The sequence below is a fragment of the Chanos chanos genome, chromosome 6 (assembly GCF_902362185.1).
Source record: "Chanos chanos chromosome 6, fChaCha1.1, whole genome shotgun sequence".
Classification (NCBI taxonomy): domain Eukaryota; kingdom Metazoa; phylum Chordata; class Actinopteri; order Gonorynchiformes; family Chanidae; genus Chanos; species Chanos chanos.
Window position 1 is genome coordinate 45,432,369 of NC_044500.1, and position 14,689 is coordinate 45,447,057.

A 14,689-nucleotide genomic window follows, 5' to 3' on the forward strand; every position below is an offset into this window, starting at 1 on the left:
TTCTTTCAGGAAAAAAAATGAAAAACATGACTGTAAACAAAACAGATCTACTGGGAAAAAAACTCTTATAGCAGTTGGCCACAATATCCTTTATAGTTTGTACTGTCACATTATTATGCCTGGAATTGTGTATCACAGTAAAGTAAAAACCTACTTTCACATGGACTGAAAAGTCTGTAACTAACAAGCTAAGCATCTTAAATAAACAGTTGGCAGGTGCACAGCTGAGGGTTGAGCGAACATATCAATGAGAAAGTAGTGCATGCAAATGACACGTGACTATGGGATATGTCTGGCATGAGGCTGGACGTGACTCCATTCTCAGCCAAACAACGGAAATCATAACTTCACCATCTGCCAAAGCAAGTTCAACCCAATCAGTATTAACTCAGTTGGGAACAAGGCCCAGTGTCACATCCCCACAGTGAATAGGTTCCTAAAAGATGCCGGTTGGTAAGTCTTTCCGGAACATCCCACTCAGGTCTAGGTCTTTGCTGATCAGATCCTCTTCAACACTCTCTAGAGCCCACTGGTGATCTGTCAGCTCCAGGGCCTCCCACTCTGCCTACAGGAGAAGCGTAAACAAATAATCAAAACCTTATGCACTACAAAAAAAAAGATTAAGGGGAAAAAAAAATCCCATTCTGCTATAAAGGTTTAACCAAAATGTCTTTTACCTTGTCATAGGTTGGAGTAACTATAACATTGATTATGACATTCAACTGAGATGTGAGGATCTCTGTATTCTCAGTTGCTTTCACAGCAGGGGTAAAAAAAAAAAAAAAAAAAAGAGGCTATTCAAATCAACTTTTAAAATCACCTAAATCGGAGTTTTAAAAGTACCTTGAAAGCTTTGTTAGTGTCTGCTGGCATAGCCATGGCAGCGCCACTCATCTGTTCTTGCATGATCCTTGATTGGTCCGCACCTATCACATGACCAGAGCGAACCACTCATATAACAATGAACACCACCACTATTGTAAATACGAAATATTTCATATGACACACACTCGGGGTGAACACATGACTCTGTAAAAATCATACTGAGGAACAGAGGTTTAACTACCACAACACAGACTGCATGCATTTCAGATCCGCTCACGTTGTTCAAATCATATTTCCATATTCATTTGTAGCTACATATTTTGAGTTGATGAAGTCCCATTTCAGCTAGACCCATAAGTGCCACAACAATCACAGAATGTGTCTTAATACCAAAAACAAGACAAAGAAAACACAAAAATGAGAATCTGAAAAAACCTGTGAAAAGCTTGGTTTTGTATTTGCTGTGTCTGAACCTAAAAAAGATAAAGTTACTTACCATTGTCTTGTCCAAGGATTAGAGAATACATGCTGCGTAGGCCAAAGACATTCAGAAAATACCAAGATGCTGAACTCACCCTTGAAATGCAAAAAAAAAAAAAAAAAAAAAAACAAAGAACAAAAAAAAAAAAAACAGACAAGTTACATCATTGTGAAAAACCGAACTATTTTTATGTTTTACTGTGTCTCTTTATTAATGGAAGAAGATGATAACAGCTAAGGCCGATAACAATTCAAAGTCAATTTTTTTCAATAAAGAACAAGACTACAATCACTTTTTAGGGTGACTCTCACTGTATACAAAGTTCACAACCACAGTGTCAATACAGAAAAAGCCTTCCCGTGTGCCTCTGGTGTGGCACGTTTATAAAACTAATCTTTTTTTTTTTTGTAATAGCCATCCACACAGCAGATTTCACTTAAAGCAATTGTGAAGACACAGACGTGTGCTGCTGTTGTAACATATGCATCTGAACACTGCACCAGTGAAATGGAAGTGATGAAATAACAAACTGTCAGAATCAGAATCAGGTTTTATTGGCCAAGTATGTTGACACACACACACAAGGAATTTGGTTCCAGCCGTTGGTGTCTCTCTAGCACTACAGACAAGATAAAGACAATGTACATGACTGTTTACAAGAGTTAACTGTGCAGTGTTTCCTCTCTGTGTTTCTCAAAAATGTTCTCTGCTGTGTTACTGCACAGGACAATGATGACAGCTTGTTAAATGTCTGACGTACACATCCCCCCCCCCCCCAAAAAAAGAAAAAAAAAACAGCAGTGTCTCACAAAAATCTCCAATCCGACACGACTTACCAGGATGCATCCAGCGACAGCAGTTCAATGCCCTGTTGTAACATGGGCTTGAAGCGCAGGGTCAGTGGAAACGGAACCTTAGCTGAGGGCAGAAGGAATTATTCAGTCCATCACAGTAATATTATTTATGTATTTTACACAGCGGGAGATGATTCTGAGAACACATCTGAACAAAGGTCGACAAGTTCCCAGAAAAATCAAGCCTGTTTCCAGGTGTCAGCATTCGCCAACAAATGTATCAATGCAGCTTCTTTTGTTTACACTTGTGCCTGAACACTGTGTTCGTGACAATAACGCTGAATTGAAATAATATTTATTTTTAAGAGAGAGAGAAGCTTCCGTGCTTTTCCGAGCATTTCGAAACGTTCAGGTCAAAACCGCGCAGAGGGAGAATCTCTTACTTGTGACAAATCCTGAGAAGGTCCAGTTTATCCAGCCACCGATAAGGATCATGGGTAGGACGTTTGTGACATTTCCCTTCATCATATCAGTCAGCATGCTGGGATCTGGGTGAAGGAAAAAAACACACACAAACCACATCAAAAGATGTATTCTGTTAATTCTGTCATAACAGCTGTCGTTATTGTCAGTATCCTGCATAACGTGGTTCGGTTTACCTCCGTCTATCTATCTCACAGGGAACGAAAGTTAGAATGCTGAGAGCTTACCAGTCATTGGAGAGGGTGGAACAACCTTTCTTTTGGTTTTCTTAAAGAAGCCATCCTCTTGATTATTGAAGTAGAATTTTCTCATTAAGAAGGACTTTTGGGAAAAGAAGACATAATCATATGAAACACTTACTCCTCCACTGTCCTAAGTAGAAATTGCATTGTAAGTTAAGTTAGCATATTATACACCTAGAATTAAAAAAGAAAGAGAGGGGGGGGGGGAAAGCAAACGACCATTCAGGTGACATACTCACTTGTTTAGGAATGTATTTTCCATTTTCCCTCAGAATTCGGCTCCTGATGAGGACTTGGCTGTATTACAGACACACAAAATCATAAATTCTAACTTCTATGTTCACCTCACTGACAGTAGGTGGACTTCACAGACTTTAAACTGAGTCCAGACACTGTATACTACCCGTAACTTTCCAATAATTTGTTTATTGATTGGCTTATGTATTTTCAGCTCCGCGATTAAATGTCAGTCCATCTCTTACAATGGCGGAGATAACGCCCCACACCCTATTACTTCCTGGGATAATTCCCTGGTTTTTGCTCTTCAATGTAACCTTGTACTCATAAAGACAACAGACTTAAAAAAATAAGAAAGTAAGAACGAAATGTTATTACCTGTCAGACACTTGCTCTAATGTGAGCTTTTTATCACTTTGAAGTAGGATTGAAACGTAGTGTCGAATTACTCCCACTAGGAAGGTGATGAAGACGATGGGCAACACGACCCATAAACGAATGTTCGAGTCTAAAAGCAGCTCAGGTTCTGCCATGATTTTTCGGAACTATGTCGACACTACTTTTCGACCAACCTGTAAAACATTAATGAGATGTATTTAAGGTTTTAATCACTATTAAAAGATGGGCAGCAGTCGAATGATATGTCATTGTCAGTGATGAAGCTGGAATCAGCTTGATGCTGTGCACAGAACCAACTAAGCTAACAACGTTCGGTGCTCAATTGCACATGCTAGCACGCAGTGTAGCTAGCTGGCCTTTAAATTAAAAAAGCCCCAAAAACTTTACGTTATTGGATACTTTAATTTGACAACATTAACTGAGCAATGTCTATGCGCATAATACCATGGACTGTGTGTGTTTGGCTCTAAACTAAGGTATTTAAGATAGCATTCTTGCCGGCACTCCGAATCTAGCTAACTGGCCACACAACGTACGTTATGTACCAGATGGCAAACTCATCGAATATCGCATGATAACGTTATAAACATATTTATACCTGAATGGTCGAATCGAACCTAATTTCCACTTTCATATATGACGTGTATTACTTGTAGAAAATGTAAAATACTACTTTAGTGGCAGATGACACTCGTTAGCTGCCTAGCATAATGTTGATTCAGCATCAGGAACTAGACGTTGATGAGATTGTCAAGTAACAACATGATGCGAGAACACATACAACGATGTAGTTTCCCCACATTTTTTTCGTTTTACCTTAATTTGGCACGGGGTTAATTAAATGACAGACTCCTGACCCTTGTAGACTATAAAGCTTCAGGCTCTGTGGTTCCGCCAGCAAGCTGCTTTCATATTAAATCCTCGCTCTTGCTGCATTCGCAGCCACAGACTGTATTACGAACAGAACAACAGAGGAGGTTTTTTAGAGGACAGCGCGAAGCGCCCTGAAGGATGGGAATGAGTTTCAAAATGGACTCCAGATCGACAGTTTTTCAAACGAATAGTGCCAGAGACACTTTTTTTTTTTTTTAATACAGCACAAATAGATGGTCTGGGTGTGTGTTATTCCTCACAGTCTACGGAAAGGGACTTGACTCGTACCACACAAAAATCTTGTTAGTATTTGTTTAAGATCCAAATGATGATGCAAAGACAGGCATAGAGCCACCTGTTGGACAGACCACAGACTTAATGAAGTATGTGAAGCACAGTATCCTGCATAATTCACCCGCACATAAGAACCTTTCTTGACAGAATCAGGAGCATTTATTAAGGACCGACTGGAGGTTTACACTGCGCTAATCAAAGACTTGGAACACGATTTGACGTTTCGGTTCAGTTTCTTTAAAAATATCCTCTCTGGTTTGTGCTGTATTTGACATGTAGTGAGGCCGCCCCATGCCCAACCCCTTTTGACTAACGCGAACTAGGTGCTAGTTCTGGGCTGGTGCTAGAGCCGGTTCGCAGTTAGTTCAACTTGCGAACCTTCCAAGAACCGGTTTGCTTTTCCACGGGCTAGAGAGCCGCAATAGACTCCCTCCCCCCTGTGCTTAGAGCACTGAAACTGAACTAAACTGAGTCGCACAGAGCTTTATGATTGTTAGCAAAAATGACAAGTAATACATAAGCAAATAAATAAATTTGTGCTATGAGACATCAGTGGCGCTTCGGATTTAATTCACTCCAACTGCCAACACTCATGTTTCTAATTACATTTCTATATATATATATATATTTCATAATCCTCTGAGCTGTCTGACTTAATAAATACTCCTGAACTTAATACATACTCCTGAACTTTTATCAGTGTTTCAACTGATATTAAAACAAATTCTCCAGGTAATTTTCAGTGATGTCATTCTTAAGATACTCTGAGCACTTACGCATTTCAGTGTGTGCAGAAATGACCCACGAGTCTCTTTTTTTTCACCCACAAAAGAAGCGTTTATTGAAACGTCGCCTAAACAAATGTTTTTGTTCATGATAGTGTTTTTCATACCTCCAAAAGAGACTATTAAACCAACGTGGATAATACGTGGCAGGACTTGCTATATACAATAATCAAAGCTCCAAGAGTTGGCAAAAAACACTCTCTCTTTTAATACCAGGTCAAATACAGAAAAAAAACAAAACAACCTTTTTTTCCATCACAAACCAGATCCATCCACACCAACCTTCAATTAGGCAGTGTCTGTAGCAATTCAGTCAGGTAGAATAAGTCAGTAATGACCACCTCTCTTTTCCTTAATCCGCAGGGAATTACACAAAGCTAGAATTCCAATTTAACTGGCCGATTCGCACTAACATTCTATTGGGAACACTGTGGAATTTTCTGTTCCACAGGAGCCGCCTTCTAAAAGATAAGCATTGATTAATTGGTTGAATAAAACTGTCAATCAATCACTCAAACCTGCATGGCAGCAAATGGGTTTACAGCAATTTTTCTTTAATGGAAAAATGATCACCCAGCTCACTTTGTGAAATACCCTCACCACAAAAAATGCAATAACAAACCTCATCTAAGACCTGTGTGAGTGGGCTACACTGAATTAGAAAAACAAACACAATGAATGGAAAAAGACAGCAGTATTAGAAGCTTGATGGATACTCAAAGCCTAAGAGAGAAACACTGCTCTCCACAGCATAACGCGTATGTATACACTTTAACCAAACATTACGGTCAAACTGAACTGAAAATGAACAGGAGTAAACGGAACATGGCTGTCTCCTCTCTACCAACGCATCCACACACAGATCATACATACCACTAAGTGTTTTAACACTGACAGTCCTTACAGACAGAAAGAGAGAGAGAGCGAGACAGACAAGAACATTTATATCCTCTCACATTCAAGGTTGTGCCATAAGAAAAAAAAAAAAAAAACAGAAAAAAACTTTATTTACAGTGGATCACCTAACAGTTTCCATGGTCTGACGATATTGTTAACAGATCACATGAGCTCACAGACTGACATGCTGGCATTGGAGTGATCTGCCCCAACATACAGCATACATCCACACCTGAAAGAACGGTCAGTGCCAGATCAGTTGTGCTCCTAACCAATAATCAAGGTGGACAAAAATCAAGCAGGCAGTTCATTGGCTGTTGAAATGGAGAGGTGGAACAAGGAGAGGATTCATGTCATTAAAAGATAATAATAAAAATAGAAAAAAAAAAGTGGGGGGGGGGGGTGTTTGGGGACGGGCGCATTCCCATGCTGAATGCTGGGATATCATGCTGTCTTCCCTTCCCAGAGTCCTCCAGTCTGCGCCTTCAGCCCTCAGAGCTTCTGAGTGTTTAAAAAGAACAAAAGAAAGAAAGAAAGAAAAAAAAAAAACGACGCGGAGAGAGAGGCGCATCCAAGAAGCAGAGCATTGACTGTGCATGTCAGATAAAACAAAAAAAAAAAAGACAAAGATTCGATGAGGAGCAGAGGTTGTGTCTATCTGGTGTGATTGTGGAAAACTTTTCTAGAAGAGCAGGGCACCCATACTGCCCACTTCGCTCTGCTCCTTGACGAAGATCTCAAAGTATTGGTAGATGATGGTGACAGCCAATAGGATTCCAGTTCCTGAGCCAATGGCCCCCAGGAAATCAGCCATGACAGACAGCCCACCTATGCACAGCCCCCCGAAAGCTGCAGCTGTGGGGATGTACCTATCGACGTGACGAGAGACAAAGAGAAGTTCTGTCAGGCACACGTGCACACTGAAGTAGAGTGAATGTCACCACAGTGTTTAGACCTATTCAGATCTTTTATTCAAAGTTGCAAAGTTCCTGATTAGTATGTGGTTATGCTGGATGAGAGAAAAGCATAGGTTTGTGTGTGTGTGTGTATATGTTCTAAGCACTGACCTGTTGAGCTCGTGTACCATGGATGTCTCTCTGTGTCCCCTCATCACCATCTGCTGCTCTTTCAGCTGCTTGGCAACCTAAGAACAAAAAAAATGCATTTAAAAAAAAAAAAAAAAATTCAAATGTTAGACTTAGGGTTAGAATTTTTGATTAGACTACTTAGTGTTTTCCTCATCCTGCCCTGAGAACACACTGGACAGTCTATTTTAAGTCTTGTTCAGCAACGTTTTTAAACTCTTTTCTAGGAGATCTATCCTCTATCTGCACGGTAACACCTCATTCAACTTGTCAATTGGTCCTTGTTGATTAACTGAATCGGTTGTGCGTCAACATAGATCTGAGAGTAGTCTGCAGCGTATGGATGTATCAGACACAGCAGGTGCACGATAAGCGAGAAGAGAGTGGAGAATGGAACAGGTTACGTACATCCTTAGCAGAGGACCCAGAAACCTCAATCCAGGTCTTGGAGAAGAAGGCACAAGAGCCCAGCATGAAGACAATGTAGATAACAGCGTGGACCGGATCCTCCAGAACCGACCCGAATGACTCTGGCGGAGAGAGGTAGTAGCACAGTCCCCCGACGGGGTAGGCACGGGCTGGGCCACCGCTGGACACGTCCTGTTAGCACACGCACGCGCACAAAGAGAATTCATTTAGACTCATGACGATGCCAAACGGCTGTGATCAAGACCTAAACGTTTAAGTCTCTCACACAGCCTCGCCTGGAAATAATCCTATTCAATCAGACTGGGAAATGTAAGAGTATAGACTTTAAACAGGTTTTCGACTGTTACGTTCAACACTGCTGAAATATGAGCTTAGCCCTCAATCTCGAAATGTGCTGTTCGGACCAAAATTGTGTAGATTTTGAGCAACAAATGTTGAGCATCTGTAATAAGGAAAACCCATCCCAAACTGGGCAAACTTTACGAAAACGTCAGGTCAAAACAGGGGTGCTACTTACAGACCAGGTACCCAGCAGGTTGACCAAGAAGTTGCCACTGAAGCGTGTGGAGAGCATTTGAGAGATGACGTACAGGTTGGAGACCAGAGCCGACTGCAGGATGATGGGAATATTGGAGGTGTAAAAGAGCTTGATGGGATATGTGTTGTACTGGCCACGGTAGCGAGCAGACTTGATTGGCAGGTCAACACGGAAGCCCTGTGCGAACAAACGAGAAGGGGCGAAATCGGTAAACTGACATCTTTAAAATGGTCAGTGAGACAAAAAAAAAAAAAAAAAATTCTAGGTTAATGTGTAATGTGTTTAACGGCCAATGAGGGGTTCAGACAGAAGGGTCGTTAGCATATTTCAACAAACGGACTCTCTTAAAACATTCAGGTTGATTACGCATTTCAGCCAATAAAGTAACAAGAACAGCCCGCAGGAGTCTGGGTACATTCTTAAACCTCAGCCTGACAGTTGCCTCAGTTTGTAATTGGTCAGCTGAGCAGCTTTAAAATCACATGACTCAGAACCAAATCAGAAATGGACCACCAAACAAACAAACAAACAAACAAACAAAAAAAAAAAGCCTCATCTGTTCTGAGCAAGCATGTGGGCGAGAGACTGACCTGGAAGTATATGACCACAGCAAAGACGAAAACGGTGGCGATGAGGTTCATGAGGTTAGGCAAGTTCTGTCTGTAGAAAGCCTCTCTCAAAGCACGCACTTTATCAGTGCGAGTGGCCAGCAGGTGGAACAGGGCGATGATGGCTCCCTCAAACTCAGTCCCTGAAACAAATCAACAGGAGCCAGTCTAAACCCGGGACGTGACAGTTCAGATAAAGGCCGTTCTGACCCACAGTGGGTCAGGTCAGACAAATGACTAAGCAAACAACATTCAAGCCAAGAAACAGGGGGGGAGGGGGACAAAACAGCCAAATCTCAAGTCGTTACAGCAGGAGTTTGAGTGCCACATATCTTTTGGGCAAACTGCTCCCACAAAAAAAAATATATACCTGCTATTTCATCAAACACAACACAATGCCAATAATTACATGTACTGTGAGGTCAGAGAGGATACATAATCAAATAAGTTTGATGGGATGGTATTTAGCTTGATATTTAATTTGCAAGGCTCATTTTTAAAAAAAGAAATGGTTTCTGTTGTTCTGACTTTAAGACATGAGCAGACAAACACAGTCTGGGCATATCAAGACTCACCTCTGCCTGTGTTGACTGTTGTCGGGCTGAAGGCCTTCCAAACGATGGTTTCACAGATGTTGGTGGCAATAAAGAGAGAGATACCAGAGCCCAAACCATAGCCCTTCTGCAGCAGCTCATCCAACAGCAGCACGATCAGACCAGCCACAAACAACTGGGACACACAAGAGCGGTTCGTTAGCGTCAGGGCGGAATGACAGGAGGAAAGGGTGGTGACATCATAGAGGCACCAACGGAATGTTACAAAAAGAACTAGCGGAATGTTCAGACAGATTTGCTTATTCCAACTCAAGCTTTTAACTGCCAGTGCTGAAGACACTAAGAACCTTAGAGAGAATTATCCTACATCTACTGCGCTCCTAGATTAGGCAATCAGACCATTGATTAAGTATTCTCCTCCTCAGATGGTCTGCCTGTCAAGACTAGTAGATAAGACCGAATGAATGAGTAGAGCTGCTTCAAACAGAACTCTAACCTCACACATTCCCACAAAGAAACCAACAATCAGTAACAGTGACAAGATCACACGACTGATGAATGTGAGTGGGTTGGGAGGAGTGTCCTGACTGATTCGACGCGACTTAAAGATAAAACCCACGACTGTAAACGCACTAACTGCACAATGTTACAGTTACACTCATTTAGTGGTTTTTTACGTCCACGTTAAGACCATAGCGTAAACCGGAGGGCTGAGACAGGGAACGTGGATACCTCACCTGGATAATGATGAGCAGGCAGATTCCAGCACCCATTTCAGAGGGATCTCCGTACATGCCAGTCATCACGTACACGATAGCCTGGCCAATGGTGATGATCATGCCAAACACTGCGGGGGGGAAAAGTGACAACGTTTTTAATACACTCTCAGCTACCTCACCAAAAACAGCTACCGACTTCACTTTGGCCAATCCAATGTAGATCTGGCAAAAAGTGCATTATGTAGCTACGTGAGCAGTGGGTGCAGTTCCACATGCTTTGGACATGGCTGTCAACAAAAGGCACCAGACAGGACAATTGAATCAAAGGTGGGGATGGTATGAGTGTGATGAAAAGTCCCATGTTTTGCGGTGTTGGGACCTATTGCTGTGGGTCTGTAGGATCAACATGCTTCTATGGGTGTGGGATTTAACTGTTATTCTGCTGAGAGATTATATTGTGTTGATATCCAGTGATTGCTTAGATATTGCTGAGTATATCGGACACAAATGCAGAAGTCGTTACTATCATCTGGCAAAAATAAAATCATCTTGGATAGGGGTAATCTGGGATTAAGGTAATCTGGAAGGGTGCGACGTGGGACGTCTTACGTTTCTGGGCGCCGTTGAACAGTGCTCTGTCCTTGGGCGTGTCTCCGACCTCAATGATCTTAGCTCCAGCCAGCAGCTGCATGATGAGACCGGAGGTTACGATAGGAGAGATACCCAGCTCCATCAGAGTACCTGTACAACGAGAAACACACACACAAACACGCAAGCTCTGCTTTACCATATTTGGCTCATCTTCCTGGGAAACTTAACACAGTGAGTCTCAAACGACTGAATATGCTTTGCATAGGACTACACATGGACTGATTAAACAGAGAGAGTCTATATTATTACTTCATGAGCACACAAGAGTACATTATCAGTATGAAGTCGTTTAAAAAGCAGTAGAGCCAGGACAACCAGTTCTCTAACCATATTTTTTTATTATTCCTGGTCTAATCTTTGACTCTTAGTTCTATTATTCACAGTATTTCTCACAACCTGGGTTAGCTCAGTTAGGTACTTGAGAGAGAGAGAGAGAGAGAGAAAAAGAGAGAGAGAGCGAGCACCTATAAGGTTAGAGCTGCTAAAGGTCCTTGTCTAGTCCTAGTAAAGATGTGCTACTATCAGCATCTGATTAGAGAGGGGGCATATCACTAGTTAGCGATCAGTGCTCAACCATGTACATTAACAAAAGAGGATTAACATCAGTCACACAGCTTTACATTACACTCACTGTTCCTCTGGCTTTCATTCCATCTTTCTCTCCCTGCAGTGACCTACCAGCCCACTCATTCACAGTGCTTAAACTGAGGTAAAGAGCATTTAATGAGACAGATGTCTGAGTTGTACGCACCTCTGTTGGAGGCAAGGATGACTCTCATCCAGTAGAAGGGGTCGGCGGAGTCGGATGACATGATGCCAAAAAGAGGAATCTGTGAAGGAGAAGATCAGACATTCAACGCAGTGGCCTCAGGGCTGCTACTCATATAATGTGCTTTTCAGCTTAACCATATCAAAGCAGATAAACAGACCATTGTGGACTATAGTGGGTCTTTCATCTGAAGGCCTTTCTAATGACTCAGTGAGAGTCTCCCCACATTTATAAAGCAAACGCTGGTTTGACTGACTTTTCATTAGCACTGGTTGCTAACAGCTGATTTTGATAGAGCCAAAAGATACTTACCTGGCAGCACACTAGGAAGATGAACAGGGTAATGGCTGTCCATAGCACTTTTTCTCTAAATTGAATCTGTAAGAACAGGAGTGAAATACATTAAAGCGATAGTTGAGAATTTTTTTTTTTTATGTGTAATAGCAAAATTCAGAGAGGCTCCTTACCTTTCTTTCTGGTTTCTGGATCTCAGGTAAAACTGCACAAAACGGTTTTATCACCTCCAAGAATTTAACTGCGAGGAGGAAAATAAAAGTTTAATTACAGAATGACTGCTCTTCCACAATAACTTTACACCTCAATTAAAACGAAAAATAAATTGTCGCTAAGATAAGCAGGACCGTCTGTCAAAAAACTCAAAGGAAGACGTTGCCTTGGACGCAGAAATTAAACTGAACGTTTTCTCAGCCTAAAACCGACTCTGCACAGCTTTTCTCGTGCAACGTCATCACTAGCGCTGAGACATACAGCTCCACAAATACTATAGCCACAATATTTTGTTGACGAGGTCAATGAATTAAACCTCAGAGAATAAACCACATCTACGTTGACGCTATTGAGGAAAGAAATCCGCTTTATTATTTGGTGAAGGCTACAGCTTATAGATATTTAGGCTGACTAGCCGAGCACCATTAGCATTTGCACCGTTGGCAACGTACGATTCAAGGACCGTTAAGTGAAGGGTGATATTTATTTAGCATTAAAACAGACTTGTGTAAGCGTTAAACATACACTCAACTTATTTCAAATAAAGTACGGCATAAGCTAACGATAACTTCACGGGAGCAGTAAGGTATTTGGAAAGCAGCGAGCGATTGACGTTAGCAATCACGACAAATTCACTATAGGAAGCAAACAACGCAAGACACTACGTTAGCCAGGAAAAGCAAGTATCAGCACGCTTGCTTGTAATGAATTTGACAAAGCCTTTCCATTTTTATGAGTAGCAGACACTGGAAAATAGCTTCAAATTTAATTTTAGAAAACGATTAAAACCGTTTATTTCCTTTTGGAACTGGCCTTTCTAGCAAAGCAGGTCGCTACCGGCGCTTCATGGATAACGTTACAAGTTAGCATAAACTGGCTAGCCCGTTAGCAACATGATAAAATAACTAAATATACTACTGCTCGTTATTTCAAAGAAACGCTGAAGTATGCGAATGAAAATGTTAGGCGATTTCGGCTACAAACTCACTGGCCATGGTGTCTGCTGTCCGGCTCCCGGTGTTTTAATGGTCCCACTATATCGGTTACGTGTAGTTACTGTCGCATCTGCCAGCCAAAAGAAAGGTTCTACAGAGACACGTCATCATTGAAGCCTAAACCACACGTCAGTACTGCCGGTAGCCTCTCCCACTTGAGCTGCAATGTATATGAATGTGGTCAAAGTTTGAACACGAAATAAAGATCTTTGGCTGTTTTTGACTGTACCACTGTGAAGATTTGATGACATGACAATTTTGTCGTTTTGTCGTCTGTCTCTTGATCAGCATGAGTGCACTAGTACGTTGGTTTGACAGAAAAAGTGAACCTACCATTTGGAGAAGCAAGAGTAGCTCAGTTCTCGCGTGTTTAGTCGAATGTTTCACTTTGATATGGAAGTGCTTGGAATGAAAACTGTATAACACTATATAGTGGACGAACTTAAAACTATGGTTTATATAAGTCTGCCCATCTTCCTGGGCTTGTGAAATCCCCGCAAGTCCAAAACTTCGTAATGATGATTATAATCATTATGATTAATATCGACTTCCCTTGACTGATTTAATGATGCAATTATGGCCAAGTTGACATTCACTGTAATGGTGTTTTTTACAATTCAGTTATTCTGATCTGTTCTAGACTGTGACTGCTGTCTGTATTCATCACCGTCACAGTTGATATGGCAGGAATACCTGCGACCTTGGAGATTAAGAGTAGTCTCTTAATCTTTTCCACCAAGAGGGCGGCGGTATGCAGTTTTAAAGTTATTTATTCGTTCAACTTGCAAAAGAAGAAGAAGAAGAAGAATTTTTAACAGTACCCTACTGAAGTTTTGATGTGGTCTCTTACACTTTCGGCCCAGTAGGGGACGGTATGCAGCTTTAAAGTTCAACCGCGTTTGACAAAGAGGAAGAAGAAGAAGAAGAAGAAGAGGAAGACTAAGAGGAAGGGGAAGTGGAAGAAGAAGAAGAAGAAGAAGAAGAAGAAGAAGAAGAAGAAGAAATACTACTACTACTACAACAACAACAACAACAACAACTTCTACTACTAATAATAAAATTGACGATAATGATCATTTATGACTATACCCCTGTAAAGTTTTGATGACGTCGGTTTGCTGGGTTGTAAACTTGGGTGCCATAATTGTCCTACAAAATTATTTTCTGGTTACTGTGGTATTAAACATAAAGAAGTCAGCCTGTGAAAAGTATGAATAAACCGTTTTCCACCTTAATTTAGTTGAAGGTCACATTATGAGTTGAAGAAAATTAGATGACTTTAAAATATCTTTTTATATGGCAATATACGTGCTGGAACTCTGCGAGCAAAAGCAGGTTGATAATTCTTTATTGAAGTACTGGCCTTACACAAACAGAGCATCCTTCGGTAGTGGACTACTGTTTAATTTATTTCCAGTGTCTGTTGAATTCCAAAAAAAAAAAATAACTATGGACCATGCCAAAAGAGTTAAAAAGAAAGGTTTTGAGTGAGGAAGAGAAGGGATCCATTCTGGCTTTACGGGC

The 14,689-nt window shown here is 41.2% G+C and overlaps 2 protein-coding genes across 2 annotated transcripts; both read right to left on the bottom strand.

The window, feature by feature from the left end:
* Positions 1 to 109: 109 nt before the first annotated feature.
* On the bottom strand, positions 110 to 4,403 carry emc3 (ER membrane protein complex subunit 3). The gene is made up of 9 exons (XM_030777183.1): positions 4,278 to 4,403; positions 3,441 to 3,634; positions 3,065 to 3,122; positions 2,811 to 2,904; positions 2,544 to 2,648; positions 2,143 to 2,224; positions 1,322 to 1,401; positions 844 to 926; positions 110 to 565 (listed from the first exon to the last, which is right to left on the bottom strand). The coding sequence occupies exons 2-9, from the start codon at positions 3,593 to 3,595 to the stop codon at positions 437 to 439; spliced, it is 786 nt and encodes a 261-aa protein (XP_030633043.1). The 5' UTR covers positions 3,596 to 3,634; positions 4,278 to 4,403; the 3' UTR covers positions 110 to 436.
* Positions 4,404 to 5,440: 1,037 nt separating this feature from the next.
* Positions 5,441 to 13,247, bottom strand: sec61a1b (SEC61 translocon subunit alpha 1b). Its single transcript, XM_030778738.1, has 12 exons — positions 13,159 to 13,247; positions 12,131 to 12,198; positions 11,976 to 12,041; positions 11,646 to 11,724; positions 10,853 to 10,984; positions 10,262 to 10,371; positions 9,546 to 9,699; positions 8,953 to 9,113; positions 8,342 to 8,539; positions 7,804 to 7,995; positions 7,378 to 7,454; positions 5,441 to 7,179 (listed from the first exon to the last, which is right to left on the bottom strand). The coding sequence occupies exons 1-12, from the start codon at positions 13,163 to 13,165 to the stop codon at positions 6,993 to 6,995; spliced, it is 1,431 nt and encodes a 476-aa protein (XP_030634598.1). The 5' UTR covers positions 13,166 to 13,247; the 3' UTR covers positions 5,441 to 6,992.
* Between the last annotated feature and the right edge of the window lie 1,442 nt (positions 13,248 to 14,689).